The 21,754-nt window shown below is 44.5% G+C and overlaps 1 protein-coding gene across 1 annotated transcript in view; it reads right to left on the bottom strand.

Annotated features, from left to right (window-relative positions):
- LOC143924231 (voltage-gated delayed rectifier potassium channel KCNH8-like) overlaps nucleotides 1–21,754 on the bottom strand; it is a 712,305-nt gene that overhangs the window by 92,330 nt on the left and 598,221 nt on the right. The window contains exon 8 of the mRNA XM_077448423.1: nucleotides 8,005–8,274. Within this exon, the coding sequence (XP_077304549.1) occupies nucleotides 8,005–8,274 (270 nt within the window). The remainder of the gene's footprint in view (nucleotides 1–8,004; nucleotides 8,275–21,754) is intronic.

Raw genomic sequence — 21,754 nt, 5'->3', positions numbered from 1 at the left:
GTCCTTCAGCGGTATAGGGACTGACGTACAGTCTGCTAAACACTAATACACAACCTGCTTGGTCCACAAAAGTTCTTATAAGGACTGGTAACTTGGTATAGGGTGCTACGGTACATAGGCTTGAGTGCGGTACAGTCTGCTGTTCTGTAAGGACCGCTATCGGTCCACAATAGATAGGGTTGACGTGCACCACTGCTGACCGCTGCCCTATACTGCAGCAGTCCTTCAGCGGTATAGGGACTGACGTACAGTCTGCTAAACACTAATACACAACCTGCTTGGTCCACAAAAGTTCTTATAAGGACTGGTAACTTGGTATAGGGTGCTACGGTACATAGGCTTGAGTGCGGTACAGTCTGCTGTTCTGTAAGGACCGCTATAGGTCCACAATAGATAGGGTTGACGTGCACCACTGCTGACCGCTCACCTATACTGCAGCAGTCCTTCAGCGGTATAGGGACTAAGAGTTTTGTCACAGGGTCATTTAAAAAATGACATGCAGAGGAAGAGGCAGGCCCTTCCGCAGGGGTGGTAGGGGTAGGGCAGGAGCAACAGGCTTGAGCCAAAGTGGGAAGTTGCAGAAGGTGCGTTCAATTACTTTAAAGGATGCACCAGACTTGGTTGAGTGGCTCGCTCAGCCTTACTCTTCTGCACCCTCCTCATCCTCTCGATCTGCACCCTCTTCTTCACTCTCTGCTATGTGCACCCCCAAAGACACTACCACCAACAACACGACCACCACCACCACCACCACATACCTTCCGCTTGAGTCACTGGAATTATTTTCCGATCCATATCAAGAGGACATTTCTGATGCGCAGCCACTCTTGGTATTGGATCAGGAAGAGGAGGTAGCAACAAGCGCTACTCAGCAGTCTGACGCCAGTACCCAGATCAGCCCAAGGAGGAGGTTGGTCCCCGGTGTTGCTGCCTACTCTACTTATAGCGGTGGGGAAGGTGACGTTGATGATGACGTGTCTAGTGATGTCACGTGGGTGCCCACAAGAGAGGAAGAGGAGGGGAGTTCAGAGGGAGATATGGACCAGCAGATAGGGAGGAGAAGCAGCAATGACTTACATTGCACAGCAGGGACAAAGCAGACTGCAAATGTATCAGGAGCGAGTCATCGACCATGTACGGTCACATCTGGCGCTCCCAGGACACCGGCACATGGCTCCGCAGTGTGGGCTTTTTTTAACGTGTCCGCTGCTGACAATAGCGTTGCCATCTGCAATCTTTGCAGTCAACGCGTTAGTCGCGGTAAGCCCAATACTCACCTAGGGACGACCGCCTTAAGAAGGCACATGAGCAGCCATCACCGAGCCCAGTGGGAGCAACGGAACACACAAAGCCACACTGCAGGCTCTCACCGTCCAGCCTCGTCTTCTACTTCTCCTTCTCCTCTCTCCTCACAATTGTCCTCCACTCCACCTTCCATCACGCCAAGCTCACATTTTTCTGCAAAAAGGCAGGCTTCCGTGGGCCTAATGTTTGAGCGTAAAAAAATGATGACGCCGGATAACCCTCTTGCCCAACGGTTGGCGGCTGGCTTGTCAGAACTCATAGCCCGCCAACTACTGCCATATAAACTGGTGGACTCGGAGGCCTTTCGCAAATTTGTGGCCATTGGAACACCACAATGGAAGGTCCCAGGAAGGAAGTATTTCTCAGAGAAGGGCATCCCAGAGCTATATGGCCATGTTCAGCGGCAAGTGAATGTATCTCTGGCACACAGTGTCGGTGCCAAGATACATCTGACCACAGACACGTGGTCTAGCAAACACGGGCAGGGAAGGTATATCAGTTTTACTGCCCACTGGGTGAACCTTCTGACGGCCGTCAAGCATGTAACCCGTGGCACCCGTGTAGATTTGGTTTTACCGCCACGGATTGCATGCAGGCCTGACTCTTCTTCTCCTCCTCCTACTCCATCCTCCTCCCTCTCCTCCTCAGCTGCCTCCTCCTTTTCCGCTGCTAGCGTCTCTTCCACTGCACCGCCCAAGCTCCCCAGAACCTATTCCACATGCCAGGTGAGACGTTGCCATGCCGTGCTGCGTCTGTTGTGCCTGGAAGCAAAGAGCCACACTGGCCCGGCACTCCTTTCAGCTTTGCGTTCACAGGCAGATGAGTGGCTAACACCGCTCAATTTGACAGTTGGTAAAGTGGTGTGTGACAACGGTGCCAATCTGCTTAGCGCATTGAAACAGGGCAAAATCACGCACGTGCCGTGCATGGCACACGTCTTAAACTTGGTCGTGCAGCGATTCCTTGTCAAATACCCTGGGGTCCAGGACATCTTGCGGCAGGCAAGGAAAATCTCGGCCCATTTCAGAAGATCTTACACGGCCATGGCTCGCCTTGCTGACATTCAGCGGCGACACCATCTGCCGGTCAGACGTCTTATTTGCGATTGCCCGACGCGATGGAACTCAACCTTCTATATGCTTGATAGGCTGCTCCAGCAGAAACGTGCAGTTAACGTCTACCTGTATGAACTCTGCGAAAGAAACGGTTCTGGGGAGCTGGGTTTTTTTTCACCGCGCCAGTGGCTGCTCATGCGCGACACATGCAGACTTCTGCGGCCATTTGAGGAGATCACCAAACTGGTCAGTCGCAGCCATGGCGCCATCAGTGACATGGTACCTTATGCCTTCTTTCTGGAGCGTGCATTGCGTCGTGTCATTGATCAGGCTGTGGAGGAGCAGGAGCGGGAAGATGAGGAAGTCGCAATGCTGGATGAATTCCCAGGGGGGGCTACTCTATCTGAGACAAGTCAACAACAGGAGTCTGATGAGGAGTCAGAGGAGGATGGTGCCGGGGCGGATGAGCAGGAGCAAGAAGAGCATGCTTTAAACCTTTCTGGGATCCCTGTTGTGCGAGGATGGGGAGAGGAGAATGAAGAGGACGACATTATCCTGGATGATGAGCAGGAGCCAGGCCACCACACCGCTTCCACTTTAGTGCAAATGGGGGCCTTCATGCTCCAGTGTTTTAATAGGGACCCCCGTATAAAAAGCATGAGGGTCAAGGACCAGTACTGGGTGGCAACGTACTTAGACCCCCGGTACAAACACAAAATGGCGGAAATGTTACCGCCGTCGCAGAGGGCTGTCAGAATGCAGCACTTCCAGGCCTTGCTTCGAGAAATGCTGCATTCTGCTTTTGCGTGCGCTGGCAGAGGAGCAATTCCCACTCCCAGAGAAGGATTTGCGGGTACCAATCCAACAGCGCCTGCAAGAAGAGGCCGGTTTGAAGATGTGTTGGTGACTTCGGATATGAGGTCATTCTTTCAGCCGACCCATCGACAGGTGTCATCCGGATCCAGCATCAGGGAACGCCTAGACCGTCAGGTGTCCGACTACATTGGGTTAACGGCCGATGTGGACGCTCTGAGGAGTGATGAACCCCTAGACTACTGGGTGGGCAGGCTTGACCTCTGGCCAGAGCTTGCCCAATTTGCAATCGAACTGTTGGCTTGCCCCTCATCCAGTGTCCTGTCCGAAAGGACGTTCAGCGCAGCAGGGGGGATTGTGACCGATAAGCGTACTCGCCTAGCTCACCACAGTGTTAACTACCTCACATTTCTAAAAATGAATGAGGCATGGATCTCGGAGGAATTCAACACATGTGATCAGTAGACCATGTATATGTCTATAAACAATTTTTGGAATCAAGCACACAGACCTTCTTAATTCATTTGGCTCACTTCCCTGACCCAAAAAAGCACACCGTACTATATGCCCCTACCCTCCTCTTTGAAGAGGTTGAGCGGTGTCATATTTCTACTGGGGCTGCTTATTATGAGGGGTTCCCACCATCCCTGTGCTGTGCTGACTTCCTCCTGGGTGTTCTTATTATGAGGGGCTCCCACCATCCCTGTGCTGTGCTGACTTCCTCCTGGGGGTTCTTATTATGAGGGGATCACACCATCCCTGTGCTGTGCTGACTTCCTCCTGGGGCTGCTTACGGTGCTGCTGTCAGCGCTGTATGTCACGGAGCTGCTGTCAGCGCTGTATGTCACGGAGCTGCTGTCAGCGCTGTATGTCACGGAGCTGCTGTCAGCGCTGTATGTCACGGAGCTGCTGTCAGCGCTGTATGTCACGGAGCTGCTGTCAGCGCTGTATGTCACGGAGCTGCTGTCAGCGCTGTATGTCACGGAGCTGCTGTCAGCGCTGTATGTCACGGAGCTGCTGTCAGCGCTGTATGTCACGGAGCTGCTGTCAGCGCTGTATGTCACGGAGCTGCTGTCAGCGCTGTATGTCACGGTGCTGCTGTCAGCGCTGTATGTCACGGAGCTGCTGTCAGCGCTGTATGTCACGGAGCTGCTGTCAGTGCTGTATGTCACGGAGCTGCTGTCAGCGCTGTATGTCACGGAGCTGCTGTCAGCGCTGTATGTCACGGAGCTGCTGTCAGCGCTGTATGTCACGGTGCTGCTGTCAGCGCTGTATGTCACGGAGCTGCTGTCAGCGCTGTATGTCACGGAGCTGCTGTCAGCGCTGTATGTCACGGAGCTGCTGTCAGCGCTGTATGTCACGGAGCTGCTGTCAGCGCTGTATGTCACGGAGCTGCTGTCAGCGCTGTATGTCACGGTGCTGATGTCAGTGCTCTGTATTACGGTGCTGCTGTCAGTGCTCTGTATCTCCTGCACCCTCTTGTTTGCCTACCCTGGTCCCTGACCTTCCCTCTCCTCCATTGCCTTCATTAGCTCCATAGTCCTGAATTGTCAGAACAATTTCCCAAATAAAAAAAAAATGCTTGTAGTTATCGATCCCAAATTCACCTCATACATGTATTATGCTATTGTCCAGGTGGTGGGACTACGTGCTACCCCCTAATAATTACCCCGTGGCCGCAAATTCGACCTAAAGGTTTGCGAAATTCGCCTCCCATTGAAGTCAATGGAGCCCGCGGCGAACGGTCGTTTTCGCGAACGTTTGTGTCCGTTCGCGTTTCGCGTTCGCGAAACGTCCCGTCGGAAGTTCGTCCATCACTAACAGCGACACCTTTGCGGCAGCTGAATTGTTAGTCTGAGGGGAGGGGTAGTGTAAAATGTATTAGCAAATTTAGATACAATAACAAAATTGAAGCCAAACTCTAGCTAACCCTTTAAAAGCAGTTACAGCAACATTTTTATTCCTTTTGGGATAAAGGTTTTACATAAATAATTACAAGCTGATCACTATAAGCACCTCTACCAGTGTTAAATGGCATGTCTCAATCCTCTAACATATACATCTGCAGGACAGCTTGTTCTGTTGAAAAAGAACAGACTTACTGGCAAGATCTCCAGGTTGAAATAAAAGAAAGAAATCCTAAAAATGAAAACAAATGCAGACGTCACATCTAATGCCGCGTACACACGATCGGACTATCTGGTGGACTTAATCCCGCGGACAAACCACCGGACTTTATAGCGGAGGTCCGCCGGACTTTCCGAACAAGCGGACCTGCCCACACACGGCTGGACTTCTGAAATTAACAGACTTGCCCACACACGGAGTAAAGTCCGTTCATTTTGAACGCGGCTCCAGGTAGACAGGACTAGCGAAGGAGGTCAATGTCGACGCCTCCTTCGGTGAGATTGACACCTCGCTGGCCCGTCACATGGTATGGACTTAAAGGGGAAGCCCTACGCTGAAAAAACTGCGTGGGGGTCCCCCCCAAAGTCCATTACAGACCTTTATCCGAGCATACAGCCCGGCTGGTCAGGAAAGGGGGTGGGGATGAGTGAGCGCCCCCCCCTCCTGAGCCATACCAGGCTGCGTGCCCTCAACATGGGGGGTGCTTTGGGGAAGGGGGCCCTGTGGCCCCCCACCCCAAAGCACCTTGTCCCCATGTTGATGAGGACAAGGGCCTCTTACCGAAAACCCTGGCCGTTGGTTGTCAGGGTCTGCAGGCGGGGGGGCTTATCGGAATCCGAGATCCTCCTTTAATAAGGGGGCCCCCCACCCTATGTGAATGAGTATTGGGGAACCATGTACCCCTACCCATTCACCTGCTGAAAAAGTATAAAGAAAAAAACACAACACATGTTTTTAAAATAATTTATTGCACAGCTCCGGGTGTCTTCCGTCTTGGGGGGTCTTCTCGCCAGACTCCTCCACTATCTTCTGCTAGCTCTTTTACTAGTGGAGGAGCCCGGCTTTCTTCTTCGTCGTCGCCGCCACCGTCCGGGGGTCTTCTTCTGACTTCTTCGAGGGTCTTGTCCCTCTCTTCGGGTCTTCTTGCCGGGCCTCCGCTTTCTTCTTCCAGCTCTTTTACTAGCGGTGGCTCGGTCTTCTGTCACCGCCGCCTTCTCTTCTTCTTCTTCCTTGAGATGTCGATGCTCTCTCTGGCCACAATGACAGGGGCGCGTTGTGTGGCGACTTATATAGGGACAATGGGCGGGGTCACCGGGTGATGTCAAATGGTGACCCGCCCCCTTATGATGTCACAGTCCCGGAGGATGCTCGGACTGGGACATCATAAGGGGCAGGGTCACCATGTGACATCACCCTGTGACCCCGCCCATTGTCCCTATATAAGTCGCCACACAACGCGCCCCTGTCATTGCGGCCAGAGAGAGCATCGAGTCAACATCTCAAGGAAGAAGAAGAAGAGAAGGCGGTGGCGGCAGAAGACCGAAACACCGCTAGTAAAAGAGCTGGAAGAAGAAAGCGGAGGCCCGGCAAGAAGACCCAAAGAGGGGGACAAGACCCCAGAAGTCGGAAGAGCTAGCAGAAGATAGCGGAGGAGTCCAGCGAGAAGACCCCCCAAGACAAAAGACCATCGGAGCTGTACAATAAATTATTTTAAAAACATGTGTTGTGTTTTTTTCTTTACACTTTTTCACCAGGTGAATGGGTAGGGGTACATGGTACCCCAATACTCATTCACATAGGGTGGAAGGCCGGTATCTGGGGGCCCCCTTATTAAAGGGGGCTCCCAGATTCCGATAAGCCCCCCGCCCGCAGACCCCGACAACCAATGGCCAGGGTTGTTGGGAAGAGGCCATTGTCCTCATCAACATGGGGACAAGGTGCTTTGGGGTGGGGGGGGGGCGCAGGGCCCCCCTTCCCAAAGCACCCCCATGTTGAGGGTCGCTCGCTCGTCCCCACCCCCTTTTCTGACCGGCCGGGCTGCATGCTCAGATAAGGGTCTGTAATGGACTTTGGGGGGGACCCCCACGCCGTTTTTTCTGTGTAAGGCTTCCCCTTTAAGTCCATACCATGTGACGGGCCCAGCGAGGTGTCAATCTCGCCGATGGAGGTGGCAACATTGACCTCCTTCACTAGTCCCGTCTACCTGGAGCCCTGTTCAAAATTAATGAACTTTTCTCCATGTTTGGGCAAGTCCGTTCATTTCAAAAGTCCGGTGGACTAGCACACAGATGGCCGGATTGTCCGCCGGACAATTTTGAGTCAAAACTTCTTTCTAAGTCCGCCGGACTTTTGGGAAGAAAAAGTCCACCGGAGCCCACACATGGGCGGATTGTCTGGCGGACTCTAGTCCGCCGGATAGTCTGATCGTGTGTATGTGGCATAAGAATTAGTACGCTGCAACATATTAAATATTTGTTTTTGGGTTTAATACTGCTTTAAATGTAACAGAGAAAATGGTGCCATCCACCTGCCTGTACAGTCTAGCAGGACAGAGTAAGGCCTGATTCACACCTATGCATTTTTTGTGCGTTTTCAAATTTTCAGAAATAGGCTACAGTCCATTTAACATGGTTTCCTATGGGTCACATTCACATCTGTGCATTTTATGGCAAGGGCGAGCGATTTTTTTCTGGTTTTTGGTTCCTTAGACTTCATGGGACCAAAAATGCGTACTGAAAAACGCAAAATGCACCTGGAATATGCAAACTGCAACCTGCATCGGTGTTAACCAGGCCTTCATCCCATGACTAAACAGACAGAAATACAAATCCTTTGGAGAATACAACTTCTTTTTAGCTTTTTGCCTGGATTTAAACTCATGAACTTAAACATTGATAGAGGAAGACATTTTCTTGTAACTTACCTCCAATTAGCATGGTGCAAATGGAGAAGATCTTTTCTGCATCGGTGTTGGCAGATACATTTCCAAAGCCTACGCTAGTAAGGCTGCTGAGGGCAAAGTACAAAGAGGTGATGTAGGAACTCCGAAGCGAAGGTCCACCCACCAGCTCCACAGTTGTTTGGTTGATTAAATCGCTACTATTGGGGTGACTGCTGGTATTTACTGACAAAACATATCGTTGTACTAGAGTGTATGGCATTCCCAGACGTTTAGAAAACTCATGTAACCATCCTTAAAAAAATCAAAAGAAAAATTATTCCATCAGTTACAGAGAAACAGGTGCAGATTCTGCTGTCTTGCTATAGAAACAATTCATTAAGGAATAACACATGCTATATTTTCACTAGAGGCTTACACCAAGAATTGTATAAATATTCACTTTAATTAATCAAGCATGTGAAAGTGAAATATGTAAAATTTGTTTTGCACGATTGATTTGAATATTTAGACAATTTATCACATGAAGATTCTCAAATCTTTTAATAAATAAGTCTCTTTATTAATCAACTGATTTTGCCAACAAAACATTAAATTGTTGAGTTTTGCAATACTTTGTAAGCCGTGGTCAACTGACAATAATTATCACATAGCTTATCACTAGAAAAGCAGTTGCTTCTGGCTGGTGGCTGTGGGTTTATGAGATGTCTATTGAAGAGAGCTGGGAATTAGATCATTTGAGGTGGAGGTATGTCTTAAACTCAATAAAAATATTTAAAAAAAAATAAGGCTTTGTGGGATAAAGCACCTATTGAGAAGTAAAGTATTGTAGTGGTTTGCATCTAGTTCATGGAATATGCATGTTTGTGAATTGCACATTTCGATCTTCAGATCACAATTGTAAGTAAACTGGCCCTTATGCTATTTATTTTTCGATAATTTTAGATTTAACTAGTTATTACTAAATGGCATATACCTTTTACCCTTTAAAAAAAAACATGAAACTCAATACTTACCAAAAATGTATGCATCACACCAATGTTGGACCATATGTAGACGTCATACTGTCTTAGGTAACCCAAATGACTTTACCTTTTTGAATAAGCACCGCCCCATGTATCGTGCGATTACTTTAGCAAACACTAATGCTAAAATGTGCTATTGAAGGTGACATGTTGTCTGCCTTATGTATACAGTGCTATTTTTAACTGTACAGAAGCCAAACAACAGGGAGTAAAGATGGTTATATGAAAAACAGCCTCCTGACTCCCCTCAATATTGTATGACCTCTTTTAATTCTTACAGTTCAGCAATAATGTAGTTATAATTTTCCAGGAATTTCTAGAAAAGGTAAAAAAAGGACAATATACAAATGTTAAGGCGTGGTGCCACATCCCCTGTCCTTGCTGCCCTAGGCACTGGCCCACAAGTGCTATTATGGCAAATACATCCTTGTACCCATGCAAACTTTCACTCAATTAGGAGGAAATCATATCTATGTATTTCCACTACCCCCAGAACGTATGCATTGGCAAAGCTGAGATTTACACACTATGGCCATATAATAAAAAAAAAGCCTTTACGGTACTCCAAAAACAAAATATTCTTAGATTTTCTTTAAAGTCTTCAATTTGTATGAAAATACAAGAATCTAATTATAAAATCCTAACAAGGTGGCACTATACGCCCCTGTTAATACAGAAATACTATCTGAACACTACTGATAGTTGTTGGAGGATATCAGCTGACTTTGGACTGCTCCGATCATCTTAAAAGAGCAAGGATAATACCAAATGATAGAATGATACTTAACATATTCTAAAATATACAAGTGGCCTAATATGTGAATGAATTTTTGATTTATAGATTTTTGTAATTCTTTTAAAGATCTAGAAGAAAAGTAAATCAATGGTGGTTTAATTAACAAGTCTAAAACAATTAATTTGAAGCACTTTAGAAAGGATTCCTTAATACTGTGCTGAATGTCATTTCTTATCCATCACAATTAAAGGTCAGTGAATGAATGAATGAATGAATGAAATACTTGTATAGCGCACAATGCGAACTGAATCGCCTCTAGGCGCTGTGGCGAGCTTTGGTCATCTGCTAAAAGAGGAAGGTCTTGAGTTTATTCCTAAAAGCCAGGTGATTTTCTTCCAGGCGGATGTTGATTGGTAGAGCAGTATGACATTTTTTTTATAATGACTGTCTGCACTTCTTATGAATACTACCCTTTTAGACCAATTAGTATAAACATCAAAATAGTACCTACTGTGAATTGGAAGTATCAATAATCACAGTTGCATTTGTTTTTTGTGTCAGTATAAGTTAATTATTATATTTCTTTTCTAAAATAGATAGTGTATAGAAATAATGCTGTACAAAATGTGTGTAGAAAAAATGCCAGTACTATCACAACACTGAAATAAATAGCATCATCACATTAAAGTGGATTTCCAGGGAACAAATAGTTGCTACATGAAATGGCACTAATATTTTTTAAGTGTGTACTATATTACCAAAAGTATTGGGACACCTGCCTTTGCAAGCACATGAACTCTAATGGCATCCCAGTCTTAGCCCTTGTACACACGGTCGGAGAATCCATCGGAATGTGTCCTATCGGACCGTGTTGTCGGATAATCGGACTGTGTGTGGTATGCATCGGAATGATTCCGTCTGAATATCCGTCGGACCCAATTTTCCAACTTGTTGGAAATATTTTCCGACCAACTGGTTCGATCGGACATACTCCGATCATGTGTAGAGAATTTTGATCGGACCAAGTGCCACACATGCTCAGATCAAATTCCTACATCAAAGCTATTGGCTACTAGCCTGAACGTAGTCCCATCGTAACAAAATTACGTCATCACGTTCTGAATGATTGGATTTTTCGACAACTTAGTCCGACCGTGTGTATGCAACAGTTTCGGACAAGATCCGACGGACAAAATCCGAGGATTTGGTTGTCGAAATCTCCGACCGTGTGTACAGGGGCTTAGTCTGTAGGGTTCAATATTGAGTTGGATATAGAAAAAAATGGGGTTCCCTCGCGCTATCAAAGTGAAAAATATCTGAATGTGGTATATTGGTTGATTGCTGCTAGACCTAAAGTGTATACCATGCACTTGAACAAAAATAAATAAAAAAGGTGATCAGCGCAAAGTATATACCATATATTACTACAAAGATGGAATATCCTTGTTTGATATGTATTCTACATCATAGATAAAGTGCAATAAATCAATAATTATACCAATACTAATGGTGAATCCTAATGCAAACTGCTACTGTGCAAACTACGCAAATAAATTATTTGCTGTGCATGCAATTATTTAGCTGCTATGCAAACTGCTACTGTGCAAACTACACAAATAAATTAGTTTCAAAAAATGCGCAACACATTACCATAAATTCATAAAGTGAATAAAATAGCTGCTGCTGTGCAGATAATTAATTATAGTGCAAGATCGTGAAAATCATCATCAGGTGCTAAATATTAAATAATAATTGAACGAACACTAAATAGTGCAAAATGGTGCAAGATTATCATAAAGTGCCGAGTATCAAATGATCCTTTGTGTACACCTTTAAGTGTGTAGGTGTACCAATACAGTCCTATTTAGATTGGGTAGTGATACCCATAAAAGTTCAACAGTAAACGTGCAAATTAATGCAAAAAGTGATGGTGTGCAGCAATGTGACAGGCAAACTCTTCAGGTGACATCCACTGTGTACTCTTCGTGTGCTCCACTCAGTGCTCTCTATGCGCTTACCTCTAAATGGGTAAGAAATTCCACTCAGATATTTCTAATGATGAGCCCTCCTGAGTGTGGTAATCAGGGATGATGTCCTTAAGAGTGCTGTATTGCAATAATGGGTCCCAGTTGGTTAGTTCGCCCGGTCATCCACGGCAAATGAAAGCGGGTAATAAGCAGGAAGATCCCATAGCGTATTATGTCTCTAATAGGTTTATTTATGTTTAAAAAATGGCTACATACAACAATGCCAAAAATGGCAAGCAGATCAAACAATGTGTGGTGTTACAAACGTCTCTATGTGTCACTTCTGGTTGCTCCTTAATCCAGTAACTTCCCTATGCATTACGTCACAGGTGGTGACTTCATCAGGGGTTCCCTATTTGAGACATTATACGGGATCTTCCTGCTTAATCCCGCTTTCATTTGCCGTGGATGAACGGGCGAACTAACCACTGGGAGCCATTATTGCAATACAGCACTCTTAAAGAGGAAGTAAACCCTGATGGGTTTACTTCCTCTTTCATTCCCTGCAAAGGCAAAGCATAATGGACTACTATGCATCGCATAGTAGCCCATTATGTGTCACTTACCTGACACAGGAGCCAGCGAAGTCACCGCTGTCCCCTGTAGTCCGGCGCATCCATCTTCTCGGTGGGGTCTCGCAGCTCCGCCACTGTCATTCGGCAAAGCCACGATGACGTCACTCCCGCGCATGCGCACGGGAGCTGACGCGCGCGGCATCTGCGCCATAGAAAGCGGTGCCTGTCTTCGGGCAAATATCTCCTAAACTGTATAGGTTTAGGAGATATTTCTTGGACCTACAGGTAAGCCTTAATCTAGGCTTACCTGTAGGTCAAAGTGGTTTGTAAGGGTTTACAACAACTTTAATCATGACCCAGTAATACAAGTGAGATGTCTGCTAGATATACCCTAGGACAGTGATGGCAAACCTTGGCACCCCAGATGTTTTGGAACTTCATTTCCCATGACGCTCTTGCACTCTTCAGTGTAGTGGAGCATCATAGGAAATGTAGTTCCAAAACATCTGGGGTGCCAAGGTTCGCCATCACTGCCCTAGGACTAGCCGAAGCCAGCTGCAGACAATCAGACTCGATTCCTCCTCTGCCAAAATACAAACAGGCAACATTGTTACTATTACAAAAGAGTATATAACAGGGGTAGGCAACCTTTTGAGCCTATGTTTTCAAAGAAATTGAGAGTGCCAATTTTAGAACAAAAAATGTCATTATAAAATAAATGCTGTAAACTACTTGAGTAGTAGTGAGAAATGAATATCCTGCATTCTCACACTTCAGATCAGCCCCAATTCATTCACCTTCACACCCCAGATCAATACCCCCCTGCAAATGTACCCCCCCTTACACATCTGCCCCACCACTCTAACCCCCTGCACATCTGCCCCACAACTGTAACTCCCTACACATCTGCCCCACCACTTTACCCCCCTGCTCATTTGCCCCACCACTGTAAACCCCTGCTCATCTGCCCCACCACTGTAAACCCCTGCACATCTGCCTCACCTCTGTACCCCCCACTCATCTGTCCCACCACTGTAACTTCCTGCATATCTCCCCCACCACTTCACTACCTTGCACATCTGCCCCACCTCTGTACCCCCTTTCTCATCTGTCCCACCACTGTAATCCCCTGCTCATCTGCCCCACCAACGTACCCCTTTTCTCATTTGTCCCAACACTGTAACCCCCTGCACATCTGCCCCACCACTGTACCCCCTGCAAATCTTTTTCACCGCTGCACCCGCAGCACATCTGCCCCACCACTGTACTACCCTGCACATCTGCACCACCTCTGTATCCCCCTGCTCATCTGTCCCACCAATGTACCACCCTGCTCATCTGCCCTACCAATGTTCCCCCTTTCTCATCTGCCCCACCATTGTACCTCCCAGCACATCTGCTCCATCGCCATACCCCCATGCTCTTCTGTCTAACCGCTGAACCATCTTCTCATCTGTCCTAACACTGAACTTATCTGCTCATCTGCCTCACCACTGTAACCCCGTTTCTCATCTGCCCCACCACTGTACCTCCTGCACATTTGTCCTGACTCTGTTCACCCTGCTCTCCTGTCTCACCACTGTAACCCCCTGCTCATGTGTTCCACCGATGTACCTCTTTTCTCCTCGGCACATCTACCCCACCTCTGTACCCCCCTGCTCCACCGCTGTAACCCCACGCTCATCTGTCCCACCAATGTACCTCCTTTCTCCTCTGCCCCACCACTGTACCTAGCTGTACATCTGCCCCACCTCTGTACTCCCTGCTTTTCTGCCCAACCACTGTATCCCACTGCTCATCTCTCCCAGCAATGCACTTCCTTTCACATTTGCCCCACCGCTGTACCCCCAGCTCTCCTGTCCCACCGATAAACCCCCTTCTCATCTGCCCCACCACTGAACCCTCCCTGTTCATCTTTCCCACCACTGTAACCCCCTTCTTATCTGGTATAACACTGAACCCCCCAGCTCATATGACCCATCACTGTACTCCCTGATTTTCTGTCCCACCGCTGAACCCAAGTCTCATCTCCTCCCACCACTGTACCTCCTGCACATCTGCCCCACCATTGTACCACCTTGCTCTTCTGTCCCATCAAAGTACCCCTTTTCCCATCTGCCCCACAACTGTACCTCCTTGCACATCTGCTCCACCACTGTATCCCCATGCTCTTCTGTCTCACTACTGAATCACCTTCTCATCTGTCCTAACAATAAACCCATCTGCTCATCTGCCCAACCACTGTTACCTGCTTTCTCATCTGCAGAGATGATTTGGTAGGGTTGGTGCACGTTGCGTGACTGTCTTGATGCCCTCCGATAGTACGGGGGCATAAACCACTGCATCATTATACTAAACAGGAAGCCATAGAAAACACAGGAGTGAAGTTTGTCAAGCTGGAAGGTGCCTATAGGACCACCAACACATCACAATTTGAGCCATGTAGAGCAGGTTTAAAGTTAACCAATCAAATGAATAATAGGGAAGTGGGACAAGACAGTTGGCCAGTTGGAGAATCTGTAGAAACTCAGTCAAAGAGACAACAGGTAAACTTTGTACACATTTTGGTACAGAGACCCAGCTCAGCACATGCAGCAGAATAAAACTGGCAACACGAAGGTATTTCATATGAATGAAATATGACCACATAAATAAAAAATTATTCTCTCAAAAATAAATTAACAAAAGTTTTACTGAACAAACAACAATACGCAAGACCAATCTTTATTACTCTAACAATCTTTGTCCATTCTAATAATTAATCCTCCTGTAATGTTCTCAAAACAATATAAAGAGAATTTCCAAGGGGGGTATGAAGATCAGCTAACAATTAGAAAGCTAAACAAAACTAAAACTGAAAAGGAAAAAATCTCAGCATCTGAAACTGCAGAAAGTATTGGATGTCTGGTTCCATCCACCAACCCCACGTCTCTACAAAACACAGTAGTGATGTAGGGGTCAGTGGAAGGAACCACAGCATGCAATGGGTGACCAGGCATCTGGCACACCCAAAAGTGTGTGTGAAGCTGAATATTTCTTGGCAGAAGTACAGATCAAAGATTTGTGTATTGTTTCAAGCTGCGTCTCAGGCCGCGTACACACGCGGGGACTGTTCGCTCAACTTTGTCCGTCAAACAGTTTCAGCGGACAGTCCGCTCAAAATTAGCATGGACGGACTTGGCCACACACGACGAACGAACAGTCCGCTGAAACCGTGCGCGATAACGTGAACGGCACGTACGACGGGACTAGAAAATGACGTCCTATACACTGCAATGCAAACTTCGGCGTGTAAATCCTTTCTGAGCATGCGCGGAACTTAGTTTGACGAACAAGCCTACACACGAGGGGACTGTTCGCTGAAACAAAGTTTCAGCGGACAGTTTTTCGGAATTTCCGAAAAACTTTGTTCAGCAGACTGTCCGCTGAAACTGTCTGCTGAAAGCCCACACACGAGCGGACTGTCCGCCGAAACACTGTTCAGCGGACAAAGTTGAGCGAACAGTCCCCGCGTGTGTACGCAGCCTCAGTGTTGTGCCTTGTTGGGCACATTTCTATTTGTTGCTGTTTTGTCTTTGTTTGTTGTTAACCTGAGAAAAAAAATAAAAGTTTAATAAAATTACCCTTTAAAATAAAAATATGTGGGGTGCAGGCAACAGGATATTGCCTAGAATATTTTTTTTTGTTTTCAAATATAGTTGCTTTGATAAAATATTTAACTTTATATTACTGGCTCTCTCCAATAAATTTTTGTATTTTCTATAATTCGCAAAGCAGAAAATAACAGATATATTTGAATTGCTAAAATACACTTCTACCACACCAATTATTGTCATGTAATTTCTAAATATCAGGATTGTAATCTAGCCATTAGTTGTTGAAAGTGGAGAGAGAAATGGAAAATCTTTCCCTGCATTAAATAGTAAAAAAATCATTATTAGTACACAAGTTTTACAATCTTTCTGGGCTTTCTTCCAATGACATGCTGTGAATCGCTGCACTTAATTAGCTACTTATAACCTGCTCATAGGGTCCCAAGAGCTGCACGTTTGTGAAGAGATGTCGATCTTGCTTCATTTCTTTCCTAACATTGGGTTCTGGACAAGAATATAACCTCCTAACTAAAGAACTGTAAATTCTTAATAGGAGATGAATTATTTACTTGTTATATCAGGTGTTTTATGCTATGGGTAGCTTGTTTTCCATGGAGGAATGTTTTGTTATTTGGAATGTGCTGTAGGATGAAAGCAGCACGTATTTAAAAATATACTTTTTTTTTACCATTTTACTGTTCAGCCATTGATCCATTTCTATTTAACAACACAAAACTCAGAGTCAACAAATGCTTTTCCTTATGGAATATTCCTCTTTAATCTAAATGTAACCATAGATGTGAGCAGACTAACAATTGATCCTGCAGATTTTGCCCAGATTTGGCAATGTTTTTCTTGCATATGGGTACCAACAGGCAGCGACAGACATTCTTTTCTGACTGTTTTGATTTGACTGTGTAGGAATTAGTGACTGGAATAGAGGGATCTTTTATTGTTAATGCTCCAAGCTTTATAGCCACCATACCCCTCCCCCTTCCTGCTCCTGCAATGCCTCCATGTATGGTAACATACCAACTCAAAGTGGTTGTAAAGGCACAAGGCTTTTTACCTTCATTCATTCTATTCTAAGGTAAAAAACATTTTGTGTGCAGCAGCCCCCCCTAATACTTACCTTAGCCCCCTCTCGATCCAGCGATTTCCACAAGAGCCTTGCCTCTCTGGGGACACGCACTCCTTATTGGCTTTTGGCAGCAGCAGGAGCCAATTTAGGAGATGGAATGGTGGGAACAAACCGTGGCTCCGTATGTAAATGGACACATGGAGCCACAGCTCAGGTGCACTCGGCAGAAGGAAGGAGCCAGGAGTGTCGGCTTGGGACCTGAGAAGAGGAGGATCTGGGCTGCTCTGGGCAAAACCACTGCACAGAGGTAAGTATAAGATGTTTGTTATTTATTTATTTTTATTTTAAGGCTTTAATATCACTTTAAGAGTTGCAATGAATGGCAATGGGATCATGATCGCTAATTTGATTGCTATTTAATATCTTTGACCTCCTACAATTCACCAAGGACAGGACCCACAATCTCAGACATCTGCACTTCCATCTCCATTAGTGCAGCTTTACCTCTAAGAGATTACTTATGTTTTATCATTTACTTTACGTTTCCCCCATCAGCTTAAAGTGCCAGGCTAATTTTCATACTATAGAGCCACCCTATGTCCTAAATAAGCTCAGCAGTACGGTTAATAGATATTCAAAAAACTTTCATAGAACAAAGGTTTTGTCTTTGTTACATGAAAGAAATATAAAATTGGTAATTGACAGTTGATAGACAAAAGCTGTCAACTTTCATAGGGATCTAACTGCAGACGGCGCTTTGAAATTTCTGCTCCAACAAAAAAGAAAAACAAAAAAACAGTACAAAGTGAATAAAAAAAAATAATAATCGAAGACTTGAGCTTCAAGCTCCCAAATGATCAAGCCTATTTTGTTTGCATATAATAGAAACCCTACCCATTACAATAACTTCCTTGTATAGGCATACAATAATTTACTTATACTTACACAATATTGAAACATTTTCGACAATAATGATTATTTTGGTTTTATAGCAATAGTGATTTTCTTATCCACTTTTCAATCATGCCCAATTTATTAATATTTGATTTACTCATGTACTAGGCTTCCCCTTCTGTGTATACAGTATGACCCCTTTCACACCACACCGCCCTTTGCGTCGGCGGTAAAATATTTTTAGCTGCGTTTTACCGTCGGATTTGCGGCGCTTCTACCCCCCGCTAGCGGCCGCAAAAGGGTTAAAACCGCCGGCAATACGCCGCAATAGCGGCGTTTTGCCGGCGGCATTGCAGCGCTGCCCCATTGATTTCAATGGGGAGCAGCGGTGGAGGAGCGGTAAACACACCGCTCCTTCACCGCTCCAAAGAAGCTGCTGGCAGGACTTTTTTCTGACGTCCTGCCAGCGCACCGCTGTAGTGTGAAAGCCCTCGGGGCTTTCACACTACACACAATGGTGCAGCTTCTTTAGGGCGGATTGCAGGCGCTATTTCTAATGCTATAGCGCCTGCAAAATGCCCTGGTGTGAAAGGGGTGTATATGTATGTATATTTATCAGATATTTTATTAATGTTAAAAAATTTTATTAAAGTAGCTTCTAAAATTGTAAGGACCTTTATATAAAAATCTAAAATGTTCAATTTAATGCTTTGTAACCTAAATACATATTACCTCTACTTTCCTCTTCTCATTTTGGCTACGCAGCCTACGAATTAGGACTGTCAATGACACCTGTAGCCCTATATAATTCCTACATCCCTGGTGGCATTAAGACTTGACAAATCAGAGGCACCCTCCTCCCTCTCCCCGAAATGCATTGCCTAGCAACCCCAGAAACCTAAAAGCAGACACCAACATTGGAGATGTGCTAGCATGCTGCTGAGTCTCATCTCCTGGCGAGCCCTTTCCTTTTTTTGTTCAGAATGTTCTTGGAATCCTGCCACTGACCACAGAGGACTTTTCTTCCTGGCTTTCTATATGTCCTACTTCTTACCAATTCTTCTTAGTGCAATATTGTTTTTTTCCCTATTAAAATAGACTTGTTTTAATACACTTGGGCTGTCTTCTTTTTTCATCTTTTAAAATAACAGCACACACTGCTATCCTTGAAAGGTAAAGCTCCAATAAACGTAAATATGATGTGTAACTGTTATTTTTATTTTCTGATGCTATATAGTTATATTGTGAATGTATTAATTACCTGGCATTTCCAGAGCTTTGTATCTGAAATATTTGATTGGTGTGCATTATGTGTAGGTACACCTGCGAGTTAGGCCAATGTAGCTACCGACACTGCAACATTACATTCAAGGGCCATGTAGTGGATGCTATGCAAATGGGCAGAGCATGTTTTCCTAAACCCCTTACCCAGAACAGTGCCTGTATTTCCATTCCACAGCCAGAACAGTTTAATAGAAATTAAAACAAAAACTCAAACATTTTCAAAAAATATCAGCTCAGCTCCAATACATCACATTTTCTAGATGAGATTCTTACAAATGCCCATTGCTGACTGATTCACTTTAAATGTGGCCCTACTAGAGCACACAAAGCTAAATAATTCAGATCAAAAGGCTTACTAAGTAGCCCTGGTATGTTTAATTAGAGCTGTTGATCTGATTTATTTGCATTAACAGACTAAATTCCTTGAAGTAATTCAATTTTCTTTCCTACATTTTGATTACTGTCTTTGTATCCCTTTAATATTCTTCACCCATGCCTACCGAATCATCTTTCCCATGTGCCTCACAATACTATTTCTTTTTTTTTTTTATTATTAACTAAAATGTTTATTTTTATTCTAATAGCAATAAAATTGTTGTTACACAGTATATATTGACCTCTCTCTAGCTTGAAACTTATTAAAATAATAATTACAAAAGACCTGTTCAAGCTTAAATTCTCATGTTTATCAAATGCCCATTATTAAAAGGGATGTCTTTTATTTTTAGCTGCTAAAAAAATCAGGAAAGTAATATATTAAAGAATATTATGTAGTTCTGACCATAATAAATAAGGAAAATATGTTAAAAACAAATATTCTCTTTAAAGCAAAACTAGCCCTGTTTAAATTTTTTTTTTTTTGACATGTAGGCTTTTTTACGATAGAAGGTCTCTTCTGACATAAATGATTCTCCCTGTCTGTTAGTGTTTATATGTGTGCATATGCAGGAGTTACATCATCCTGACTCCACCAATCAAAATGGCCGAAGACTCCAAACTCAGAGGAAGACTGGGTAAAGATGAAAGTGCCAGTGGTGGAGGGCAGAGCAAACACCACACTGCTGGAGAGGATCACTAGATTAGTGTGCCATAATATTATGTCAAAAAGCTCCTGGGGCCCACATTTCTTTTTATTTTTATTGGCAGTTAATTTCTGCTTTAAGGAATAAAGACAATCATTCTGTGACATAGAACAAATTTTCAGGAAAAGCAACTTAATAGTTTACAAAATGCATACATCACCAAGGTGTTGTCTGGTGAAAGAACACTTACCTATGCAATACCATGTAGCCAATAATTTATCAGGGATTAACAGGTTATAGTGTATAGCAAGTAGTTCTTGAAACATGTTAACTGATTGATTGTGTTCTGGTATATGTATTAACCTATTGGTCCTTCTGAGTCTTCACTGACATCAGCTCTAATATTGCTTTTTACATCAGTAGACTCAATCCCACTCCATAGCTCTTAAACAGTAAAACATCCTTATTGGACACTGATTCCTTCACCAACCGTAGTGTAAAAAAGGGACATCCCGCATTCCTGATCATCTAGCCTCTGTGTGGTGTCACCCTCAAGGCCCAAACCTGATGGTCATTTTTTGGAGAGCTATACCCAGAAACTTTTTAAAATCATAACTAGGCATGAGCCAACATGCGAATAGGCAAAAAGTTTGAGCGAACATGCGAACCCTATTAAAGTCATTGGGCCACGAACATGAAAAATCAAAGTGCCCATTTTAAAGGCTTATATGCAAGTTATTGCCATAAAAAGTGTACGGGGACCCGGGTACTGCCCTAAGGGACATGTATCAATGCAAAAACATTTCCATTTCCAGGAGCAGTGATTTTAATAATGCTTAAAGTGAAACAATACAAATTAAACATCTGTGTGATGTGTAGAACAGTGCCGCACCAAAATTAAATTTCTAAAGGAAAATTTAAAATCTATGCCAGACTCAAAGGGCCTGGTATGGATTTTGGGGGGATCCCATGCAATTTTTTTTTATTCTGTTATATAATTCACCTTAACCACTTCAATGCACTGTATAAATATATATACTAGACTGCCAGCACTGTATATATAGTCTACACTGAATGCATTGTATATATATATATATATATATATATATATATATATATATATAAACTTCCTTGCACACCACTAACTAACCTGCCTAATCTATCTCAAGTTCTCTCAATCTCTCCACGTTATGACACTACATACTGCCACCACTGTAAAAAGCAGCCTTATATATTGTACCCTTCCTTTGGCCAATCATGGCTCTCCCAGCAAATTGTGCTGTGATTCGCCAAAGCATGCAGGTCAGGTGCATTCTTTAGCTAATCAGCAGCTGTCAATGCACTGCAATCTCGTAGTGCATTATGGGGTGCTCCATGACAGTCAAATTTGCGGCAAATGCCTCATATGTTCTGTTAGTTTGCAGACAAACAAACACCCAATGTTTGAGTTGAACTTACATTCGATTTGAACTTCGGAACCATCCCTAATAGTAACCAGCAACTAACACGACTGCCAGCTAGAATTGACCAACTCCATCTTCAGTAAAAATATGGGAACTCAGATGTTTGTATTCTGCAGGCCTCCGATGTGTTCTTC

This window comes from Lithobates pipiens, unplaced genomic scaffold, assembly GCF_037356315.1.
Source record: "Lithobates pipiens isolate NorthernLeopardFrog02 unplaced genomic scaffold, aLitPip1_a1.2 Scaffold_22, whole genome shotgun sequence".
Lineage (NCBI taxonomy): Eukaryota > Metazoa > Chordata > Amphibia > Anura > Ranidae > Lithobates > Lithobates pipiens.
Note: the sequence above shows the minus strand (reverse complement) of the source record. Positions and strands in the feature narration are given on the sequence as shown.